General features: G+C 39.1%; 2 protein-coding genes across 3 annotated transcripts in view; one reads left to right on the top strand and one right to left on the bottom strand.

The window, feature by feature from the left end:
- The first annotated feature begins 418 nt into the window (after positions 1 to 418).
- Positions 419 to 10,010, top strand: cacng5b (calcium channel, voltage-dependent, gamma subunit 5b). Of its 2 annotated transcripts, XM_069149173.1 has the most exons (6): positions 419 to 508; positions 2,642 to 2,900; positions 5,236 to 5,322; positions 6,020 to 6,160; positions 6,270 to 6,415; positions 8,243 to 10,010. In XM_069149173.1, the coding sequence occupies exons 2-6, from the start codon at positions 2,705 to 2,707 to the stop codon at positions 8,501 to 8,503; spliced, it is 831 nt and encodes a 276-aa protein (XP_069005274.1). In that variant the 5' UTR covers positions 419 to 508; positions 2,642 to 2,704; the 3' UTR covers positions 8,504 to 10,010. The 2 variants fall into 2 exon arrangements, with proteins under 2 accessions (XP_069005274.1, XP_069005275.1); XM_069149174.1 differs by lacking the exon at positions 419 to 508 and having other exon boundaries at positions 2,521 to 2,900.
- A 1,491-nt stretch (positions 10,011 to 11,501) lies between these two features.
- Positions 11,502 to 18,821, bottom strand: part of LOC138198045 (cytohesin-3) — a 37,446-nt gene continuing 30,126 nt past the window's right edge. The window contains exons 10-13 of the mRNA XM_069149167.1: positions 17,627 to 17,703; positions 16,688 to 16,759; positions 16,373 to 16,527; positions 11,502 to 14,178 (exon numbers count right to left, since the gene is read on the bottom strand). Coding sequence (XP_069005268.1) covers positions 14,106 to 14,178; positions 16,373 to 16,527; positions 16,688 to 16,759; positions 17,627 to 17,703 — 377 coding nt within the window. The 3' untranslated portion in view covers positions 11,502 to 14,105. The remainder of the gene's footprint in view (positions 14,179 to 16,372; positions 16,528 to 16,687; positions 16,760 to 17,626; positions 17,704 to 18,821) is intronic.

Here is an 18,821-nt window from a genome sequence, read left to right as displayed (position 1 = left end):
ACTTCAAATGGCATTGCATTAACTTACCCTAACGCTCACTCCAACCTTAAACCAGTCTTCACCTTTAAAGGTATTGATTTATGATGTGTGGACAAATGAGGTGGGATGTCGGTCCTCACAATGGGATGGTGTAAACAGGTGCATGTCCTCACAAGATAAGCAAACCATGTTCACTCACTCACTCACTCACTCTCTCTCTCTCTCTCTCTCTCTCTCTCTCTCTCTCTCTCTCTCAGCAGCAGAAATCTGACAGCGGAGCAGGACCAGGCGTCTGTCTCAGTTAGTCTGTTGGACTGTAGCATCCACACGCCGTCACATCGTCTCGCTCATCGAAGCTTCCCTCAGGCTTCACTCCAGTTTTCTGAAAGGGTTTGTGACCAAATCGATGAAGCAGCTGCTGAATTTCTCTTCAATTTAACAGGAAAAACTGCAGAAGGGAGTTTTTAATTGCCGACTTTGTGCACAATCTGGGCTCCAAGGGCTGGAAGCACAGAGCGGATTATAACAGGTAGGAGCAAACAGCATGTCATAAAGTCTATGTCATATTTTTTTTTTGCCCACTTCCAATTAACTAGACTTGTGTGTTTCAGTTCAGTCTTTAAATTCAAGTTATAGTCTATAAAAATACAGCCCTGTACTGCATCCTGATTTAATTATATACTATATACCTCCAAATACAGGACACTGTATGTTGGGGCATATAGTGTTTCTTTGAGTTGTCACATTTCATTGGAACATTTGGCCACACGATAAGTCACAGAGAGAAACTGCTTGGTTTGATACGAGTTCCATTATAATTGTTATTATTAAGCATTAAGCATTATGGAAGCAATGTTTCAGCAACAAAAACACTCGCACTAGATTTTTGATGAGAGAGCCCTTCCTGTTTGATAAGTGAAGTGTGAGTACATCTGCTCTGTTATATTTTTCCATTTACTTCAAATTGAAAGATGGCCATGAATTTTCCACGGAATCGATAAGGCTTGAAACACCGGTGAAGAGATAACCCTAAAAGGTTCTTATTCTAAGTCATTCAAGCTATGAAATTATGGTTGTTAATCATACTAGTGAGCATATTTATAGTCATGTAGAAGCCCACTTTATATTTTCACCTGCAAATCACACAGGATTGTGGATTACCATTTAGCTGATGAATCATTTGAAGACAGTTTCAAAGAGCCCTCTGCACATACATGAATTTGTCAAATGATTTCCCATCTCCAGCTCTATTTTACCTTGCCATTTTTCAACTGTGGCCTACTAAAGGAGATTTTGCATACATTTCTTGAGGGCATTACTTTTTTTCAACTCAAAATAATACAGTTGTACTGCTGGAAAAGCGTCCTGGCGGTCTCGACACTAGAGGTTTAAGACACTGGTGTATTGATCCTTGAATTCCAGTCAGCACTCTACTGTTACTGTTACTGTTACTAATAAAAGAAAAGTAATAAAATACAGCTGATGATGATAACAGATAACAAGGAGGGGACTGAATGCTTGGGCTTCAGTCAGACTTGTGATCTATGAATATGGACTTTGTTGGATGGTGCTCTAGCTGTGTATTTATTAATGAAATGGAAATTTAAGTGGATTAAAGAGCAGTTATTTGAAAGGTCTTAATGCTGTTATGGATCACTGCTTGCAGAGGGGAATAGGTCAGTTTTAAGACACAAGACTACAACACATTTAATGTCCCTCAGTCTGGAGGCTCAAATAGGTTTCTTATTGACACACACTTTATCATTCTTTTCATGACGGGTTGGATGGATTCAGATGTGACATGAACTGAATTAGAATTCACTGCCACTATAAAATTTTAATGTTAAAGATGGCGTCAAAGATTTAAAATTGTGGGAAATTTCTTTGCTCTTCAGCCCCTTGAGTTAAAAACCTAAACTGAAAACAAGACATGAAAATATTGCTTTGTATTGGATTTACCTGCAACACAGCCAAACACAGATCTTATTGATTCAGAAATATTAACTGCAACTCTATTGTGAAACTAAGTGTTTATTTGGAACATTTGTGCTGTTCTTATAATATGATAAATGAAACCGTGATAATGCATCTGTAGAGCGTCTGAGTGGTGCTCACTAAAATATTTTCTTCTACATTGCAGCAAAAGCCAGAAAGGAGCGGAAATAATAGAGTTTCATCCACATGAGCCAGTAAACAGTCGCTCAGTGAGGTTTTCCAAAAACACAGACTGTCCATGTCGCCTACATAACTGCTTGAAATTATAATAAATGGACAAGTCATGGTGAAATAAATAATCATGACAAATGTGTAAAATTACTATAAAATTAAAAAAATAATCAAAATTTTTTTTTAAGAAGACGTGTTTTTTGTTTGATTTCTTGCTGAGGGTGGATGAAGAGTGCTAGTATAACTTAAGGTGGATTTAGTTTCATTAATTTCAGACATATTTTTTAAATTTAAACTGCTGGAATTATATTAAGTCAATTTTACAGGTTATGGTGTATTTTTGTTCGTATTTATTTATAAGCTATGATTATTTATTTAATGTCTTATTTAATCATCAAATTTGTTAGCACTTTGTCTTTCCATATCTAGCTTCCTCTGATTTTTTTTAATATATTTTTTTAACAGTAATCACATCCATTTCTCTTTTCTCCTCCAGACTGCTCTCAGGACTTCTCTGTATTTTAACCACCAGCTGCTGAAAACTCGTCCTGCTGTTACCATGAGTGCGTGCAGCAGGAAGGCCCTGACTTTGCTGAGCAGTGTCTTTGCAATCAGTGGCCTGGGGCTGCTGGGAGTGGCAGTGAGCACAGACTACTGGCTGTACCTGGAGGAGGGCGTCATTATCCCCCTGAACCAGAGCACTGACATCAAGACCTCACTGCACTCCGGCCTCTGGAGAGTGTGCTTTCTGGCTGGTTAGTAAATGAGACTGGCAGTGTGCTGTTCAAAAATTGAGGCAAAGATTCAGGACAGATTTGTCTGTGCTCCTGCAATGTGACAGTTAATCATCTGTTGAATCAGGACTGTGGCACAGACAATGGCATTAGATTTTACAGAGTCACATTCAAAGATGTTCCTTTGTCCTGAGAACCATCTACAGTAAATGTGGCAGCAGTGGGGAGCTGATCCTGTCACACTGACATATCGTCACTGCAGCCGCCAGCTTTGACATTCACACAAAATGACATTCACAATTACTCCATCCACATGTGTGTGTGTGTGTGGGAGGGTGTGTGTGTGTGTGTGTGGGTGAAAGAGAGAGAAGGGTTATGAGTAAGTGTGGATTACGAGAGGCAAAGTGAGAGAAAGAGCAGCAGAAAGACAGAAAATGAGTCCTGTTTCAGTCAATCAGTATAATATAAGGTGAATTCAGTAATGCAATATAATCTCTCACACACACACACACACACACGCCTACAATCTTCAGAGACAGATGTCATCTCATCGTGCCACAGTTAGCTGATGGTTGATGCCAGCTGGTGTCTGTGTAACACTGAATAACGCCTGTGTTGCTTTATTTGCAGGATGTGATGAAATTGACACTTATGTAAAAAAAATAAAATAAATGAAGAAGCTGATGATTAAATGTAAAGAAAATGAGGCATCGGGAGCTGAAGTCTGAAATCCACCTCGAAAAGTTTAATGAATCCAGCTTGCTATTTGGGGTTGCTCTTTTTTACTCTTTCTAACATGTTGACAAGAGCTTTAAAAGCCAACTAATTCATATTTGTTAATGTATCTTGTTTGATTCATTTGTATAAAAGTCATTTTTACACTTCAGGTTTTTGTGCAAGTTTACCAAATGAGATAAAACATGCTCATTGTAGGCAGATTTAGAGGCTTCTAACAGGTATCTTATCTGTGTGACTATCTGTCTCCCCCCGTTTTGAGTCTTTCTGCTAAACTAAGCTAAACTAAACAACTGGCTCTAACTCCATTACAATACAGACACGAGAATGGTAATTATATTCCCATCTAAATTTTGGCAAAAAATAAAGTGAGCGTATTTTCCAACATGTTGAACAGTTTATAGACATCACAGTCAACTCTGGTATCAGTTTTATGTTTAGGGGTTGTTTAGGGTCTGTGTTTCCAGCCTTTACCATAACCTACCCTGCTCACTCACCTTCACACCTGCTTCCAGTTTCCTCATCAGCTCCACAGTTTATTTAGCTGCCCTTTAGCCAACATGACCAGCCAGGTCATCTTTTGTGCCATCTCAGCTGTAGTTCCTGTCTGGATCTGTCCCATTACCCACTGCTGTGGTCTTGAGGATTTTCAGAGACAAACTATATAGTAGAAATGTGTGTCCTGTGTGGAGAAAGAGTCAACTCAGTAATGTTTTAAAACAGTATTCAGAGCGAAGTATATCCCACAATTCACCATGGTGTACTGTGCCACACCAGTCCGGTTGGTTGGGTGTAGTATGGCAGCTACAGGTGGGTTTTAGTCCCAACGTTAATCCGCACACATGAAGTTTTTATGACATATTGGATTCTGTGTGATTATTATTACTTTCCAAATACATCACAATAACCTAATATCAGTAATTTGTATTACTTAATTGGTTTGATAAGAATATTATTGAATAAATGACTGTCAAGTTAAATATTAAATATAATTTATCAGACATATTGAGAAAAATGTTCTGCACTTAAAAATGTTATCAGACGGAAACAAGTCCAAAATATGTTACATATCTTTTACGTACCGGTATTTCTAGATAAATAGTTGTATTAAGGATCTTTCCCCCCTCAGCTTCTGAAAGGGTGTTGTTACTCTCATCTAATTGTAACTGTATGTTTGAGACTATTTGTTCCAACAAATCTTCTGAGCTGGACTTAGTATTTGTATTTTTGGAAGTAACAAGATGCCCAAAGTGTGTCCCTGTGAGTTCTAAAAAAAAACACCACAAACTTGAGGGTCTAAAGGAGCACTTGGGCACTGTGGCAAATACGTCACACCAGTGGGCTCTTGTTCACTCGCAAATACAAGAGTGGGCTTTGGGACTAAGCCACTGCCTGCTTATTTGCACTTTTTGCCTGCTTGTTCTGGCCATTTGCTTTTGGTTGACTGTTGTCATTACTGCTTGCCTCAAAAACAAATACATTACATTACAAACAATACATTTTAATCCTCAACCTGCTTTTTACAGAGCTGCTGCATTTACTCGATCATGTCAACTGTGTTTCTTTGCACAGTGAAGTTGAACTTAAGTTTGTCTTCAGTTTTTGTCTCTTTCCTCTCCAGGTGACGAGTCGGGCCGCTGCTTTACCATCGAGTACATCATGCCCATGAATGTCCAGCTGACGTCAGAGTCCACAGTAAACGTACTCAGTGAGTAACCACAACAGAAAACTCCAAAAAATAAGCTAAGCTACAACTGTCCTCTAGAGGTCTTTCACAAGCTCTTTTTTTTTTTCATGGCAAAAGCGTGTTGTTTTTTAATAAGGTTGTGTCCAGACATTCCCATCAGAATGGAGGCCGGCAGATTTAGTGTGACTCATCTCAACCCTCACTGCTCATCTCCAGAATACTTAGTGGCTCTCCACAGACAATTCACTTCACAAGTCCTTCAGCGTAGCACAATGTCAAAACTTAACAGAAGGATAAATCACTTTAGTTTGTCATTATAATGAGCTAATATTGTACTCCACTCATGGAGTACAAATCTGGCAAAGGGTCAGACAGTAATCATCTCTCTGCATTTTATTTTTATTTCAAGACTCATTGTTCCCCCTCCTCCTGAGAGAAGCTTCCTTTGCGGGTTTAGACTAAATAAAAAGTATTTAACATCTCTGGACAACTCTATCAAACATCACTAATTAAAAAGACTACAGTATAATTGAAATTAATCACAAAAGTCATTTAAGACCTTAAGGTAGACCTTAAGTGTTTTTTCTAAATGTATTCTTCTGCCTCATATTCATAGTCAAATTCACACAATTTGCATTTTTATGAATTATATAGTGGCTATTTTTTAAATTTGTTTTATTATGATAACTGTATTAACAGCTGCTTTCATCCTCTCCAGAGATGATCCGCTCAGCCACTCCGTTCCCTCTGGTCAGCCTCTTCTTCATGTTCATCGGTTTCGTCCTCAACAACATTGGGCACGTCCGTCCTCACCGCACCATCCTGGCATTTGTCTCTGGAATCTTCTTCATCCTCTCAGGTACATCGATCTCTCTTCCTCTGGATTGTCTCCTGTCATATTTTTTAATCTTCTTTTCTGCTTGTCTTTGTTCAACGTTGAATTTGTTTTATTTTACTCTATCTCCCAGGTCTGGCTCTGGTCGTGGGTCTGGTGCTGTACATCTCCAGTATAAATGATGAAATGCCGAACAGGACGAAGAGCAGCGAGGCCTATTTTTCCTATAAGTATGGATGGTCCTTTGCCTTTGCTGCACTCTCCTTTCTGCTCACTGAGGTGAGGAACTGACAAGGTTTCATCTTAAAAGTATTCTGCCTGTCAGTATCTCAAAAAAATAAATAAAAATACAATCTCAACAAACAAAAAAAAAACACCAAAACTTCTCGAGTAAATGCAACCGAAGTATAAAAAAATATTTTAGTTATCTGAACTAAAATGGTAACTGTTCAACAAACTCAATGCAATTCGCTGCATCACACAATACAACAAGGTTGAATTGATTCAATTATTTGATATATTTTAAGCTCAATTCTATTTAAATTATTATCCGCCTTGACTGACGTGTGGTGGTGGTAGACAGAGTATATTTTAGTTTCAATGTTTCTACCAAAAGTGTATGAAATTCTGTATTAATTGACCTTGTTCACAATCATGAGTTTTCACTGCCCTCTTGTGGTCAGAGTGATGAACTGCAATTACATTTGAAGATTTCCTGACCAAGCTGATATCAGTCTGATTTATTATTAACCACAGCTGCAGGAACATGTTTCAAGGGGGTGCTGTTGGGTTGATGCAATATGTGTGAGTTTGGGGTTGGGGGGCAGATTTTCTTCAAATACCCATATGAGGGAGATCTGTATGAAATGATTTGTAAAATGTTGGTTGTGCATGTTTTCTTATATACATTATTACAATGTTAATATGTACAATATCCGTCTATGAAGGGAATAATCATGTAATAAAACATACACAAAGTATAGGCTACACACACATTTGCAACAGCAGCCGGGCACTGGCTTATATAAAGCCATATTTACACAGTAAACATGATTAAAAAAAAAAAAAAAGCAAGCACCGACACTGTTAAAGGAGGCGATGATCTGATAGCAAGCATACACAGAAACATTATACAACAGAAGCTCCACACTGACTGTTATGAAAATCTGATTTACAAATATCCGCATGATAGAGGATCGACCACAAACATGGTTAATATTCACAGGCAAAGTAAGAGCATCAGCATCCTCAAACTAACAGGTAATAATTGACTATGTGTATTTAGGCCGACTGCACGGTAGAAAAGTGTGAATAGTTTATTTTTGTAATCTTTCTATTCTATTTATACTTCGTTGTCTTTTAAGTCTTTAACCCTTAAAGTCCCACAACAGACCAATATCTGTCTGTTTAGCAGGGAGGGTATCTTTAAGGGGGGATAGCAGATCAACATGCCTCATAGAAATACTTTGTAGCTTTTGAAAGCTGGGAACGAAAAATTTATTTGGAGAAGCAGCTCAGCACTGTCTGTCAAGACATTTAGCCCGCTTCCCAACAAGCCAGCATGATCTGGTTGGTTCTCGTTAAAGCTTTTAATTTTATATGATGCCATTATCTTTACTCCAACTCTAAAACTGAGCCGCTACAGGTTATAGAAGACAGTAACAGGGGCCAGAGGCGAAGATACCCCGTTGGATTGCACTTGTGCATCAAATGTACTACACAAAAATGCACTTTGCCTTGTTGGCAATATCTTCATCCTCTCCTCGTCGCACTTGGGTGCTATTAGCATTAGCTTCCTTCTCTCCTCCAGCTTGATATCTGTTATCTCCCTGCTCTCTTGCTGGCAAGTTGGCCAAGTTACTATCGTTGTGTCAGCTGCAGTTGTTGATTTTGGTCTGCCTGGTTTTGCGCTTTTTGACTGCTTCCTAAAGAAATTTTGATTTTGATTTTGTTGCCATCAGTGTGTGGTCACTTGATATGATACTATAGTCCTTTTGGTTTGACCTTAAAGGTCATTGAATGAAGGAATTTCTGGTTGTTTGTCTGTCAATCCTTTCAAATATTTTATTACATTGACTATTTCATTTGGGTTCTTTTTCACTCCAGAGTGCAGGCGTCATGTCCGTCTACCTTTTCATGAAACGTTACACAGCAGAGGAGATCTACCAACCTCGTCACCCCAATTTCTACCGACCTCGCCTCAGCAACTGCTCCGACCACTCAGGTCAGTTCCTCCACCCAGAGGCCTGGTCACGAGGTCGGAGTCCCTCAGATATCTCGAGTGAAGTTTCGCTCCAGATGAGCGCCAGCTATCCTGCTCTCCTTAAATGTCCAGACTATGATCAGGTGTCATCTTCGCCCTGCTGAGAGGTTAGTCATCAGAGCAGGGGTCAAAAGGTCAAGTCAATTTTCTATTAGGAAAAAGGTACAAGCTGAATATTTAACCATGAGGTTTGTGCCATTTTGACAGTGACCCAAGAACTTGGAAATAAGTCATTTTGAGACTGTTATAGTCTTTCACCAGGTTAGAAAAGCTTTTTGGGGGGAATTTGTTGTCATAGCAGAAACTTTCTCTGTGGTGGAGGCAAAATCTGCTGGTTTAAAGGGGAAAAAAACAATACATGGTTGTATACATTGTTTCTGCAAAAATCTCAAAAAGTTTAAATTTGAATGTTATTTTTTTTTCACCAGAAGGTATACTGTAGTTTAACTTTGTACTAGTGTACCTTCCAGTGCCTCATACTGTAGCTGTTCATTTTGTGATATCTTTGCTTTCTTTTTTTGCAATAAATAAATGTTTCATGTTTTAGGACCTTATTGTTCTAGTACTTAACTGTGGCAGTATTGACGTATGACGTCCCTGCAACAATCTAGGGGTGCACATTACACTGGTGGTCAGTGTTTTATTTGCTGACAAGCAAGAAACTTAAAAGACTTTTCCTCTCATTTTGGTGCTGAATGTGCATTGCAAAGAGCATGTTTTCTTTTACGGTTGGAGTCCCTTGTCATCACAATGAGCAATACAGTTAAATACAACTGCAGAGACAACTATCAAATTTGAGTCAAGTATAATGTAAAATGTAGTCCAGCCTTTTGCATTTTGTATCATTATTTTTTTTAAAGTTTGATTTAACTCGTCTGTAAAATTCATATTATTGGTCATCACCTGAGTGTCTGCCACAGCAAATACATGCTTTTCTTTTAAATATCCTGAGAGTCCTTAAATTTCCATATCAGAAACAACCAAATAAAAAAAATTTTTTTTTTCACAATGTCACATTCAGCTGTGGTTATAATATTCAGCAATGAAGCCATTCATCAACTGGATCGAGTCTTCAGACTTGAGGAAACAGGTTCCAGACATAATGATAGCCACCCTGCTGAAATGTCTTTGGACAAACTAACACCACCCTAAATCACACACTATTTCACAGATATTTGTTTGAAATAGTTTTTTTTTTACATAACATGTACAGATGTTGGACATTATTGTCGCAGTTGCTACAGAGGTTAAAACTGCACATAAAGTGCTGTCAGCGTGTTTCACATGGTGTAGCTACATTGAGAGTAGGGACAATTTGTCTGTAAAATAAATATTTGCCATCCAACAGCTTGTAGTTTTTCACACGGATTTTACAGCTGTGATTCTACATTTACCCACTGGGATGCTGATTGTTTTTCTAGAGTAACATTTTGTTTTGCTGTTTTTGAAACGTTGTAAACAAATCCGCATTGTACTTTTGTTAATTTAACCCAAAATTCAAATGTGAAATACAAATACTGTATATTCAGTTGACCCGGTGATGCGTTGAGTTAGTCTTGGTGAGAAATGTGATTTATGATGAAGCTTTTCCAATAAACATTATTAATCTCACGTATGTCTGTAAATGTTGGTCATTATTCTTGGTGTTTCATAAAAAAATTTACTCTGCTGTGAACAGAGGTTGGAGGCAGACTAGACGTTATTGGACTCAGTTGCCAATTAATTTGTGACACCTTGCTAAAACTCAACAGTCTAATATACAACGGTCCTGCAGTAAACCAATGAAAGGTCGTACGGTTATTTTTTTCTGGAAATTCAATGAGGTGTCTTAATGAGGTGTGATTTCCTCTTTGTGCTTTTTTTTTTTTTTTTGGAGGCTGAAATTTTTTGTCACTGTTAATTTGGTCTGCATTACGCAGAAAACGTGTTTCTGTTATTTCGCTTAACCTCACTGAAATATCTGGGGCGGAAAAATACTCCCGGACTTTGTAACTTTCACAAACATAGGATTTATTGCAGGACTCTTGTTCTAGTTAAGGTGCACTGGGTCTGAACGAGAAATTAAATACAAAAATATGATTGAAATTTGTTTCAACGGAGTTCACAGTAGTTTAATGACCCTCTGAGCAGACCTGCCCCTGCAGGAGTCTGGTGGGCGGAGTCAGGCCTTCGTGGAAATTCAGCTCACCTGGTATGGCTCCACTATATATATAAGGTGGTCGCGGGCAGCTAGTCTCTCTTTCTTGCTGGGCTTCCACCTCGTTTTGCACATAGGTTTAGTTCCCTTTTAGTTATGTAAAAATAAATGTAATTTTAGCTACAACTTGTGCGGTGTTCCCTCCTCTCTCCAGCTTTGAGCTGGGTTGTGACAATTGGTGGCTCATCCAGGATCAAATTAAGCATTTTGGTAAAATTTAAGTTTGTGTGGTAATTTGGCCTGGGTTTAGTTTGTGTTGCTGCTACTCTTGTGAAAATGCATTGGTTGAACAGTACCTTGTTTTGGTTGTTTCATTTGCACATTATTTCCCTTTTTACTTCTGTAATGATAAACTTATTATTAGCTGCAACTCGTGTGGTCTCTCCTCCTTTGTCCAGCTTTGAGCCAGGTTGTGACAGCAGACACAATAAAGATTTAACTGATATTTGAAATTTCATTTGGGTAGCAGTGCAGCACTTTTAGTACTTTAGACATGCTTTGATAAAATGATGGCATTTTGTATGGCAAAGTGTGTGGTGATCACACTTCATATTTTGAGAGAAATTGGATGCAATTCCACTGACAGAATTAGACTTTTGTTGCTTTTTAACTATACAACCTGTAGAGGGTGCTGTTTATTAAGTCATTGTGCTCCACATCTTCTCACTCAGATCCAACATGTTCTCATTCACCTTTCCCGTCCTACTTACTCTTAATTGACCATGTTTCTGACTAGGTACCATTACACATCACTGCTGTGCACGATGGAGGATGACATATGTATTCAAAAAGATTGTCATGTTGCCTCATTGGAAGTATCAGTGCGTTTCATTAATTGTAGCTCATTACTTGTGCACATAAGTAGGTCAGCACCAGCATCAATAATGAATACACCATAAATCTGCTTTAAGCTTTAGGTATACTTTATGTAGATACACGTAATGTACAACGTGACCAATAGCTTTTACAGAGAATATAAAAGTTAATGTAACTATAAGCCCACACAGGGCAGTAGAAGATAATATTGTGCCCTGATCACAAGGCTTTCATTTTATTTTACAATCACATAGAAAACTACTGGTGTTTTTGACATCATCAATTATATTATCATCATCATCACTGTTATTACTTTACTATAATCAACATATTCATTATAATCTTCATAAATACAACCATTTATCTCAGTCATGGCTTTTTAACAGTTTTGTCAGTTATTGACCAATTTTCTCCATCATCATCATCATCATATATTTTCTAATGATTATGTTTAAGGCTTTTGTAAAGAAGACCCCAAACTTCAGCTGATGCCAACTTTTGCCACTCAGCTCAAACATGTTACACAGAGTGCGCATACTACAACAAAGAGACCAGAAACCTATACATTATAGATATATACATACATAACTTAAGCATACATTGTTTTACATTTACAGGTAGTATTAAACCATTTCACAAATGAAAATAAATACAAAAAATGATAGTTGGTTATAATATATAAATTGTTAAAGAGGAATACAAACGCAAGCAAGGATCTTTAGGAGTAGAAACCAAATGCAAACAGGGTCACAACAATACATCGACCTTCACTGACATAGGCCATAGACGAGAAAGAAAAAAAAAAGCTTAATCGGACTGGTACCTATTAGGCCATTGCACAGCCATAAATAAAACCCACCCAGTGGACTGATAAGACTCTCTTAAATAAAAGAGCTTTTATAGCTATAATCCTTAAGAAATCAGATCACATTCTGGTTAGCTTTCTTTTAGCAATAGGTAGTTAATGGATGTGCGTGAACTAAACGTTTATTTTTGTTGTTGTTAGTGGTGGAGTCTGCCATCCTCCCGCTGGACTTAATCGGCCTTCACATGAATGAGGGATTAGCAAGAAACTAGAAGGGCAGGTAATGCAGCATTAAGGTACTGTAATATTTCACGACCATCCTATCTATAAATGTTCTCTTCATTTCCCATTCACTGTAGGATGGACACATTTTGACTGAACATGTGCACTGTGAATTTGAAATCATTCTAGCCTGCTTAATCTTTATAATTAGTAAATGATTACACTGTCTGACTACACTATCACTCATACACTGTTTGTGATTGCTCTGATCAATATTCACTCTTTACCTGCATCACAAACATGACATCACATACAATGCAGGCCAATTTTGTTGCAGAAATATAAGGTGACTGCACTCTCTCATCTTCCAATCTAAACTTAACATTAAACGGGTGGTTTTAATTCAGAAGCAGTCACAGGAAAAGGAATACATGTAGCAAAGATTAGTGCTGACAGCAATTGATTCCGTTTTTTGCAAGAGTATAATGGAACAAAAAGGAGCCGGCACAGTCCGCTGTTTGATGAAGAGCAGCAGGCAGCTTCTCAAAAAGTTAACAAGCTAACAAAAAGCTCAGCTGCAGTTGTTAAAACCATGTTTGTTTGGCTGCACTGCAAACAGGTAAAGGAGCTTCTCTTTTGTTGTATGTGATGTAGGTAAATGTTTGATACAGTACTAGATCTAGCCAAAGAAAACCAGCACTGAAATCTTAAGGATTACAACCTTAAGTCCAAAGAGGAAGTTCAATCTGAAGCCTCAGCAAAAGCACCATACTCAACTAAATTAAAAAAGTATGCACATTTCAAAAATTCTCTGCTCCACACGAATAGATGAAATCAGCCCAGCTGACTCAAGACTGCTATGCTTTGTTAGTAACCTAAATGTAAGCCGTCTTTTTTTGAGGTTATTCTGAGCAAGGCTTCAGCCATGGCACCTGGAGAGAAGAATTCAGCACCAGAGTAAGATGCAGACATGGTCCAGGTGAAGTTATACTGCACCGATTCAACCACCACCTCCCAAAATATTCCCCTCTGTCTCCTCCTCCCACCCTCCTCCCTCCAAAAGTTACCCTTACATTTGGTGCCCTGTGTAGACGACCATACATCTGAACTCTGATTTTGAATTACAACAACCTTTTCATAAAGCACAGTGGAGGGAACACTTGCATCTCTTATGCACCCATACTGCAGATGCTGTGTGCACTGATAGCATGCACACGGCTGCATACACACAAACATATTGGTCTATAATAACACATGCATGCATGTGCACCTGAAACGTGGCAGTTGTGCTTTAGGGAGACCTAAAAACATATGACCATGAGTGGGGTGGGTGTGTGTTGGGGGGGGGGGGGGGGTGTATGAGATGGAGGAGAAATAAACCGGCTGGTTGGTTGTAGTGCTGCTCCATACAAGAACAAGGTCTACATATCTGTGTTTCTTGGAGCTCTGCTGTCCCCTCAGTGTTGTGTGATGTCTCCCCAACACGTGCACATGACTTGTAGACAGTCCAGGGGAGGAAACTGAGGTTTGTCTTGGGGGTAGAAGCCAGTTCGGTGGTTGACAGTCGATTCTGTGGTGAACCAGCGTTGCAGTTTGTGGTTTATGTGTTCATGAACTGAGGGAGTGAAAGATGGAGTGGTTCGGAGGTTGACAAGATTGTCCGTCTTCACTTCTTGTTGGCGATGCGCCGCTTCCTGGTGGCCAGCATGTCGTAGAAGGGGTCTCTGCTAATGCTGGCCCTGGAGAAGCCAATCAAAGGACAGCGATGAAATAAATAAGAAGGCCACATGAGAGGAGGGTCTCAAACAGCTTTGATATGGAAATGTAGGCACATTTATACAAACCCCTGCCTTAACTAGATCGGAAAAAAAAAAAAAAAAAAAAAGTTTGTGCAGTGACCTAGTTTGGTTTCCATGGTTTCTGAAGAGGAAATCCCCCCTCCCAAGTTATTTTCTTGGTACTCTGGTTTGCTGGAACCTCTCACCAATTCCCTCTTCCAGAACCTTGCCAACAACGTAGTAAAACATACCATTGCACACTCTGCCTCCTGTTATTCTGCAGGTGTATAGGTCTGAGGGAGGGCAAACAATAGTGCTCAAGATTATTGACTCTTCTGCACTATCCCGCTCTTTTTTTTCAAAGCGATGGAAAGGCAGCGTACAATGGGAGCGAGTTAGTCAGGAAGCCATTTGGGCTCCACTGAGAAGCCCAGTTTCATGGCTGCTAAATCCTGTTAGCACCAACACAAAGAAAGAAGAGGCTCAACCCCCCACTGCGGATATCTCTGATTCCCTTTATAATGCCACACGCTAAAGAATGAGTCTGTGTACGATGAATATCCGCCTCTTTCATGCTGCTCATTGTCGTTTTCAACAACCCAATTTTAAGAAACAATAACTGCACTGTAGAGTGATCAAATCTGAGCAAGCCTGCCGTGACCAATATACAATTTTTCTCCATTTCTGTCCTCAAAAGTATGTACAAATGGAATGGGGAAATATAAAAAATACACCCTTTCATTTTTACAGTAATTCATAAGACAACAGCCCAACAATCGACCTAGTTGGTCCTGCATTATCTGGGTCTGTGTGTTTGTGACTCAAGAAAAGCAGATATGGCCCTGCTTCTGTGATCAACTCTACTTTAGAAGATGGGGAAGTCATCATTTCCATAAAAAGCCTTTTATCTCCCCAGGCCCCAAGTCCTCTTGGACCCCTCTAGTGAAACGCAAGCTGTGGCTCATTAGCCTCCGTGGCTGCGAATGTGTCAGCCCAGTTTGGAGCTGCCTCTCCTGGATATGTTTGCTGGGTTTGCTGGCTCACCCCTAGTGTGTTATAAGCAGTGACTAATCCTTCATCACTTCCCCCGTGAATTATCTTTGATAGTATGGAGAGAGGAAGAGGAGGGGGGGGGGAATTGCACTATATTACAGTATACAAGTGCTCTGTTCTGCTGAGCCAACTCTCTTTGACATTGCACCATCTTCTATGCAGGCAATTACGGAGCATCCAGCATTTAGGTCACTAACTGCAAGGTAATCATTACTGTGAGAGCTATGTATGGTATTTGACAGGAAGAAAACACACTTCTCTTGTCTGTTCTGCTGTTTAAATCAAATATCAATAACCACCATTTCTTCACCATTACAATGTAATGAGAAGAATATGATGCTGCCAAAGTTGCAAATTTAGCCAAGTAAAACTGGGTGGCGCTGGTGGCGCTGTGCGAACAGAAGAAACGTGCAAAGACAACTTGCCGTCAAAATTTTCGTTAGAAATAAAAGTCGATTAATAATCTAATAGTTCTAAGCAAATTTTAAAAAACATTTATGCTTGAAAAGCATATCCCTAATATTTAAGGGGTTATAAATTTGTACAAATTACAAAGCCTCAATCTCTAGCACGTTTTTTTCCACTGATCTTTACATTTTTACTTAAAGATTAGTATAAAATAAAAAAAAATTTTATGTTTACAAATTGAGAAAGAAAAATGGAAGTTTTAAAAACTCCTCATCTATCGGCCGATTAAAATAGCTCAAACTCTAATGAGAGAAAAGTCTAATTCAAATACCAACATTCAAATTAATATAGGATACATAGGATAACCGATCGTTTGTCTGATATTGAACCAACATCAAGCCAATCAAGTTACGCTCCATTGGTCATGTGACTGTGAAATCAAAAATTACAGGAAAATGGTTATCATTTGCTGCAGCTGCCCTTCTTGTGATTTCTGTTAACCTCAGGTACAACAGGGACAACATCCTCGGTATCCTGGATGGTCAATAAACCAGCTGTCTGTTAGCTTAGCACAAAGACGGTGAACAACATTTGCCTAACTAACATTTCTTATCTTTAATTGTTGTAAAAAAAAAAAAAAAAAAAAAATCCATTTTATGGGGTTATGTGCCATTTTTATTTTGATGAATCTTACTTGATAGATTTAATCCACTCCTCCTTCTCCTCTGGCGTGGGTGCTGATATCCTGTATACCACATGGTTGCCCTCAACAACACGCCCATCTGCCTCCGTCTTGCAGGCTTTGATCACCTGGCCCTTGTGATTGGGGTTGTAGAGCTCAAAACAGTTCTGGAGGAGGGACAAAGAGTGGAGGGCTTTAAAAGTCTGCAGCTATCAGATAATAAGCTTTGACCAAGAAATGTTAAAAAATAAAAATAAATAAATACTGAAACCAAGAGGAGAGAGGCACTTGATCTAAGGCTGTGGTTTCTAATGAGGCAACACTCACAGGTTTCCTGGGCTCCTCCACCTCCCTGATGCTGAGATTCTCCAGTGGGATGATCCCACGAGGCTCCTTGTCCTAAAGGAGAGAGGGATCAGAGGCAGAAACATGAGAGGGTGGAGAAAAACAACCAAGTGAATAAAAACAGAGAGCAACTGATAGAGGAGTAAAAAGTAGGCAATCAAGGTAGATCATAGATTCAGAGAAGTATCACTGGGGAAGGAAGGAGGGAGGAAAAAGAAAAGAGAGGGAGAGAATCGAAAAGAAAATCACACGATGAAGTTAAGACGCAAACAGACAACCATAAACAGAGATAAAAAATGGAGGTAAGGGAGTTTCTGTAGGGAAGAGAGAAAAAATAAATCATGTGACGTATTCTACTAGAATCGAACACAACCTTCCCCCCCCATCCTCTCGTCCTCACTGCTCTTTAGCAGACCAGATAATATGTGCATGCAGCAGTCAGACCAGAAGACGGGACATAATGATAGCATCCTAAAGGATAATACCAGGGTAGAGAGAGGACAGCGCTAACGTAGCAGCAAGGACACAGAGGCACTGCTAAAAAAAAATCTTCAAGGACCACTGACTAATAGGCAAACAATAAGGTGACAAGCAGGATTTAATAACCCGCAATAATTGTCCTAATCATGTCCTAATTTGATCAGTGACAATTAATGCCCATTAATGACAGTTAAAACAAGACTGAAATATTTCTCCACTGTGACTGTAAGTGGAAATTATAGGATACCGGTGTGCTGAAGTTCTCTTTCTTAAAAAGATTTGGTAACTTTGATAATGATGAAATCCTTTTATCTGACATGCTAAAAAGGACTGTAACTGTAAGTTGAGAGAGTGATCATAAAATTAGCAAACTGTGCTAAAACACACCTACTTGCAAAGTTGCCTTACATTAATAAATCATCATCTTTGTATGAGACTCACAGTTGTGTATTCAAAGTAGTAGAGGCAGTTGTCCGTCAGGATGAACCACCTTCTCTTCCAGGTTTTCACTCGGCCCCCTGACGGGAAGATAGAGAGAAGACAGGACGTGACACAATGGCCGCAGTAACAGACTGGCTGTCTCCCCTCAGGAAAAAGAGCAGGAATGTGAGGTTTATTAATGAAGCTGACCCACATCCACTGTGTTTTCTGATACAGCGTTGTCAAATACAAATATTTGAACGTGATTGAGAAATGACTCTTCTAAAACATCTTAATCAATGAAAAAAGGAAAAAGAATGCAAATTACATTATTGATTCCTAATGTTTGCTCATTAGTTCACTGCTGTAATTTAATTTCCTTCGGCTGCCCGTCCTCAACCACATGAAAATGTCATGTGACAATTAAATATACATAATTCCACATGCCATTGAAAAATCAATTAGAGGTTTTCCTGTCATCCTGTCATCTACTTTTCTGTGTCCAGTCCAACATGTAAAGAAAGGTTTAATGTTGACAACAAACTACATGCTCTTGTATTTTAAAACACTGTGTGAAACAGTGAAAACAGGCCAGTGTAGATCTGTACTCATTTCTCATATAAATGTAGACTGAGTTGAATGTTTTGGCTTTATTTCAATATTTTTCTTAAAAACGCCCCTCTTGTTGACACGATTAAAAAAAGAAAAGCTAAACAGGTGTTTCGAGTGTTTATGGCCGCACCTCTCCAAAATGTGTTTCAGTAAATGTTCTGTATTGCCACCATTGTGGGATGGGAGCTTAAATGTAATTCGGTGATAAGGATAAAACTGTAGAAAACAGTTCACTTTGACTTCCAGAAAGATGCAGGCAAGCTGGTTTGTATGCGATTACAATGTACCAGTGTGATATCTCCTAACTAAGAGCTCAGGCAAATGATGACTCAGGCAACTGATAAATTATTACTGACTTTGCCTATTCATTTTTCAAGGCAACAGGATAAAACCTCATTGGCTCCCAGGAGAGCAGAGCAAACTTAGCACTTGATATGAACCTAACGTGGCACCTCAAGCACCCCTGAAGGAGCACAAACATCACACGCACGCACACACACACACACACACACACACACACGCATGCACACACGCACACACGCACACACACACACACACACGAGCAAGTTCACCACCTCACGTGTTAACTGGTGTAAACTACATC

The sequence above is a fragment of the Embiotoca jacksoni genome, unplaced genomic scaffold (assembly GCF_022577435.1).
Source record: "Embiotoca jacksoni isolate LCO1_2020_lvr unplaced genomic scaffold, fEmbJac1.0.p SCAF_15, whole genome shotgun sequence".
NCBI lineage: Eukaryota > Metazoa > Chordata > Actinopteri > Embiotocidae > Embiotoca > Embiotoca jacksoni.
Note: the sequence above shows the minus strand (reverse complement) of the source record. Positions and strands in the feature narration are given on the sequence as shown.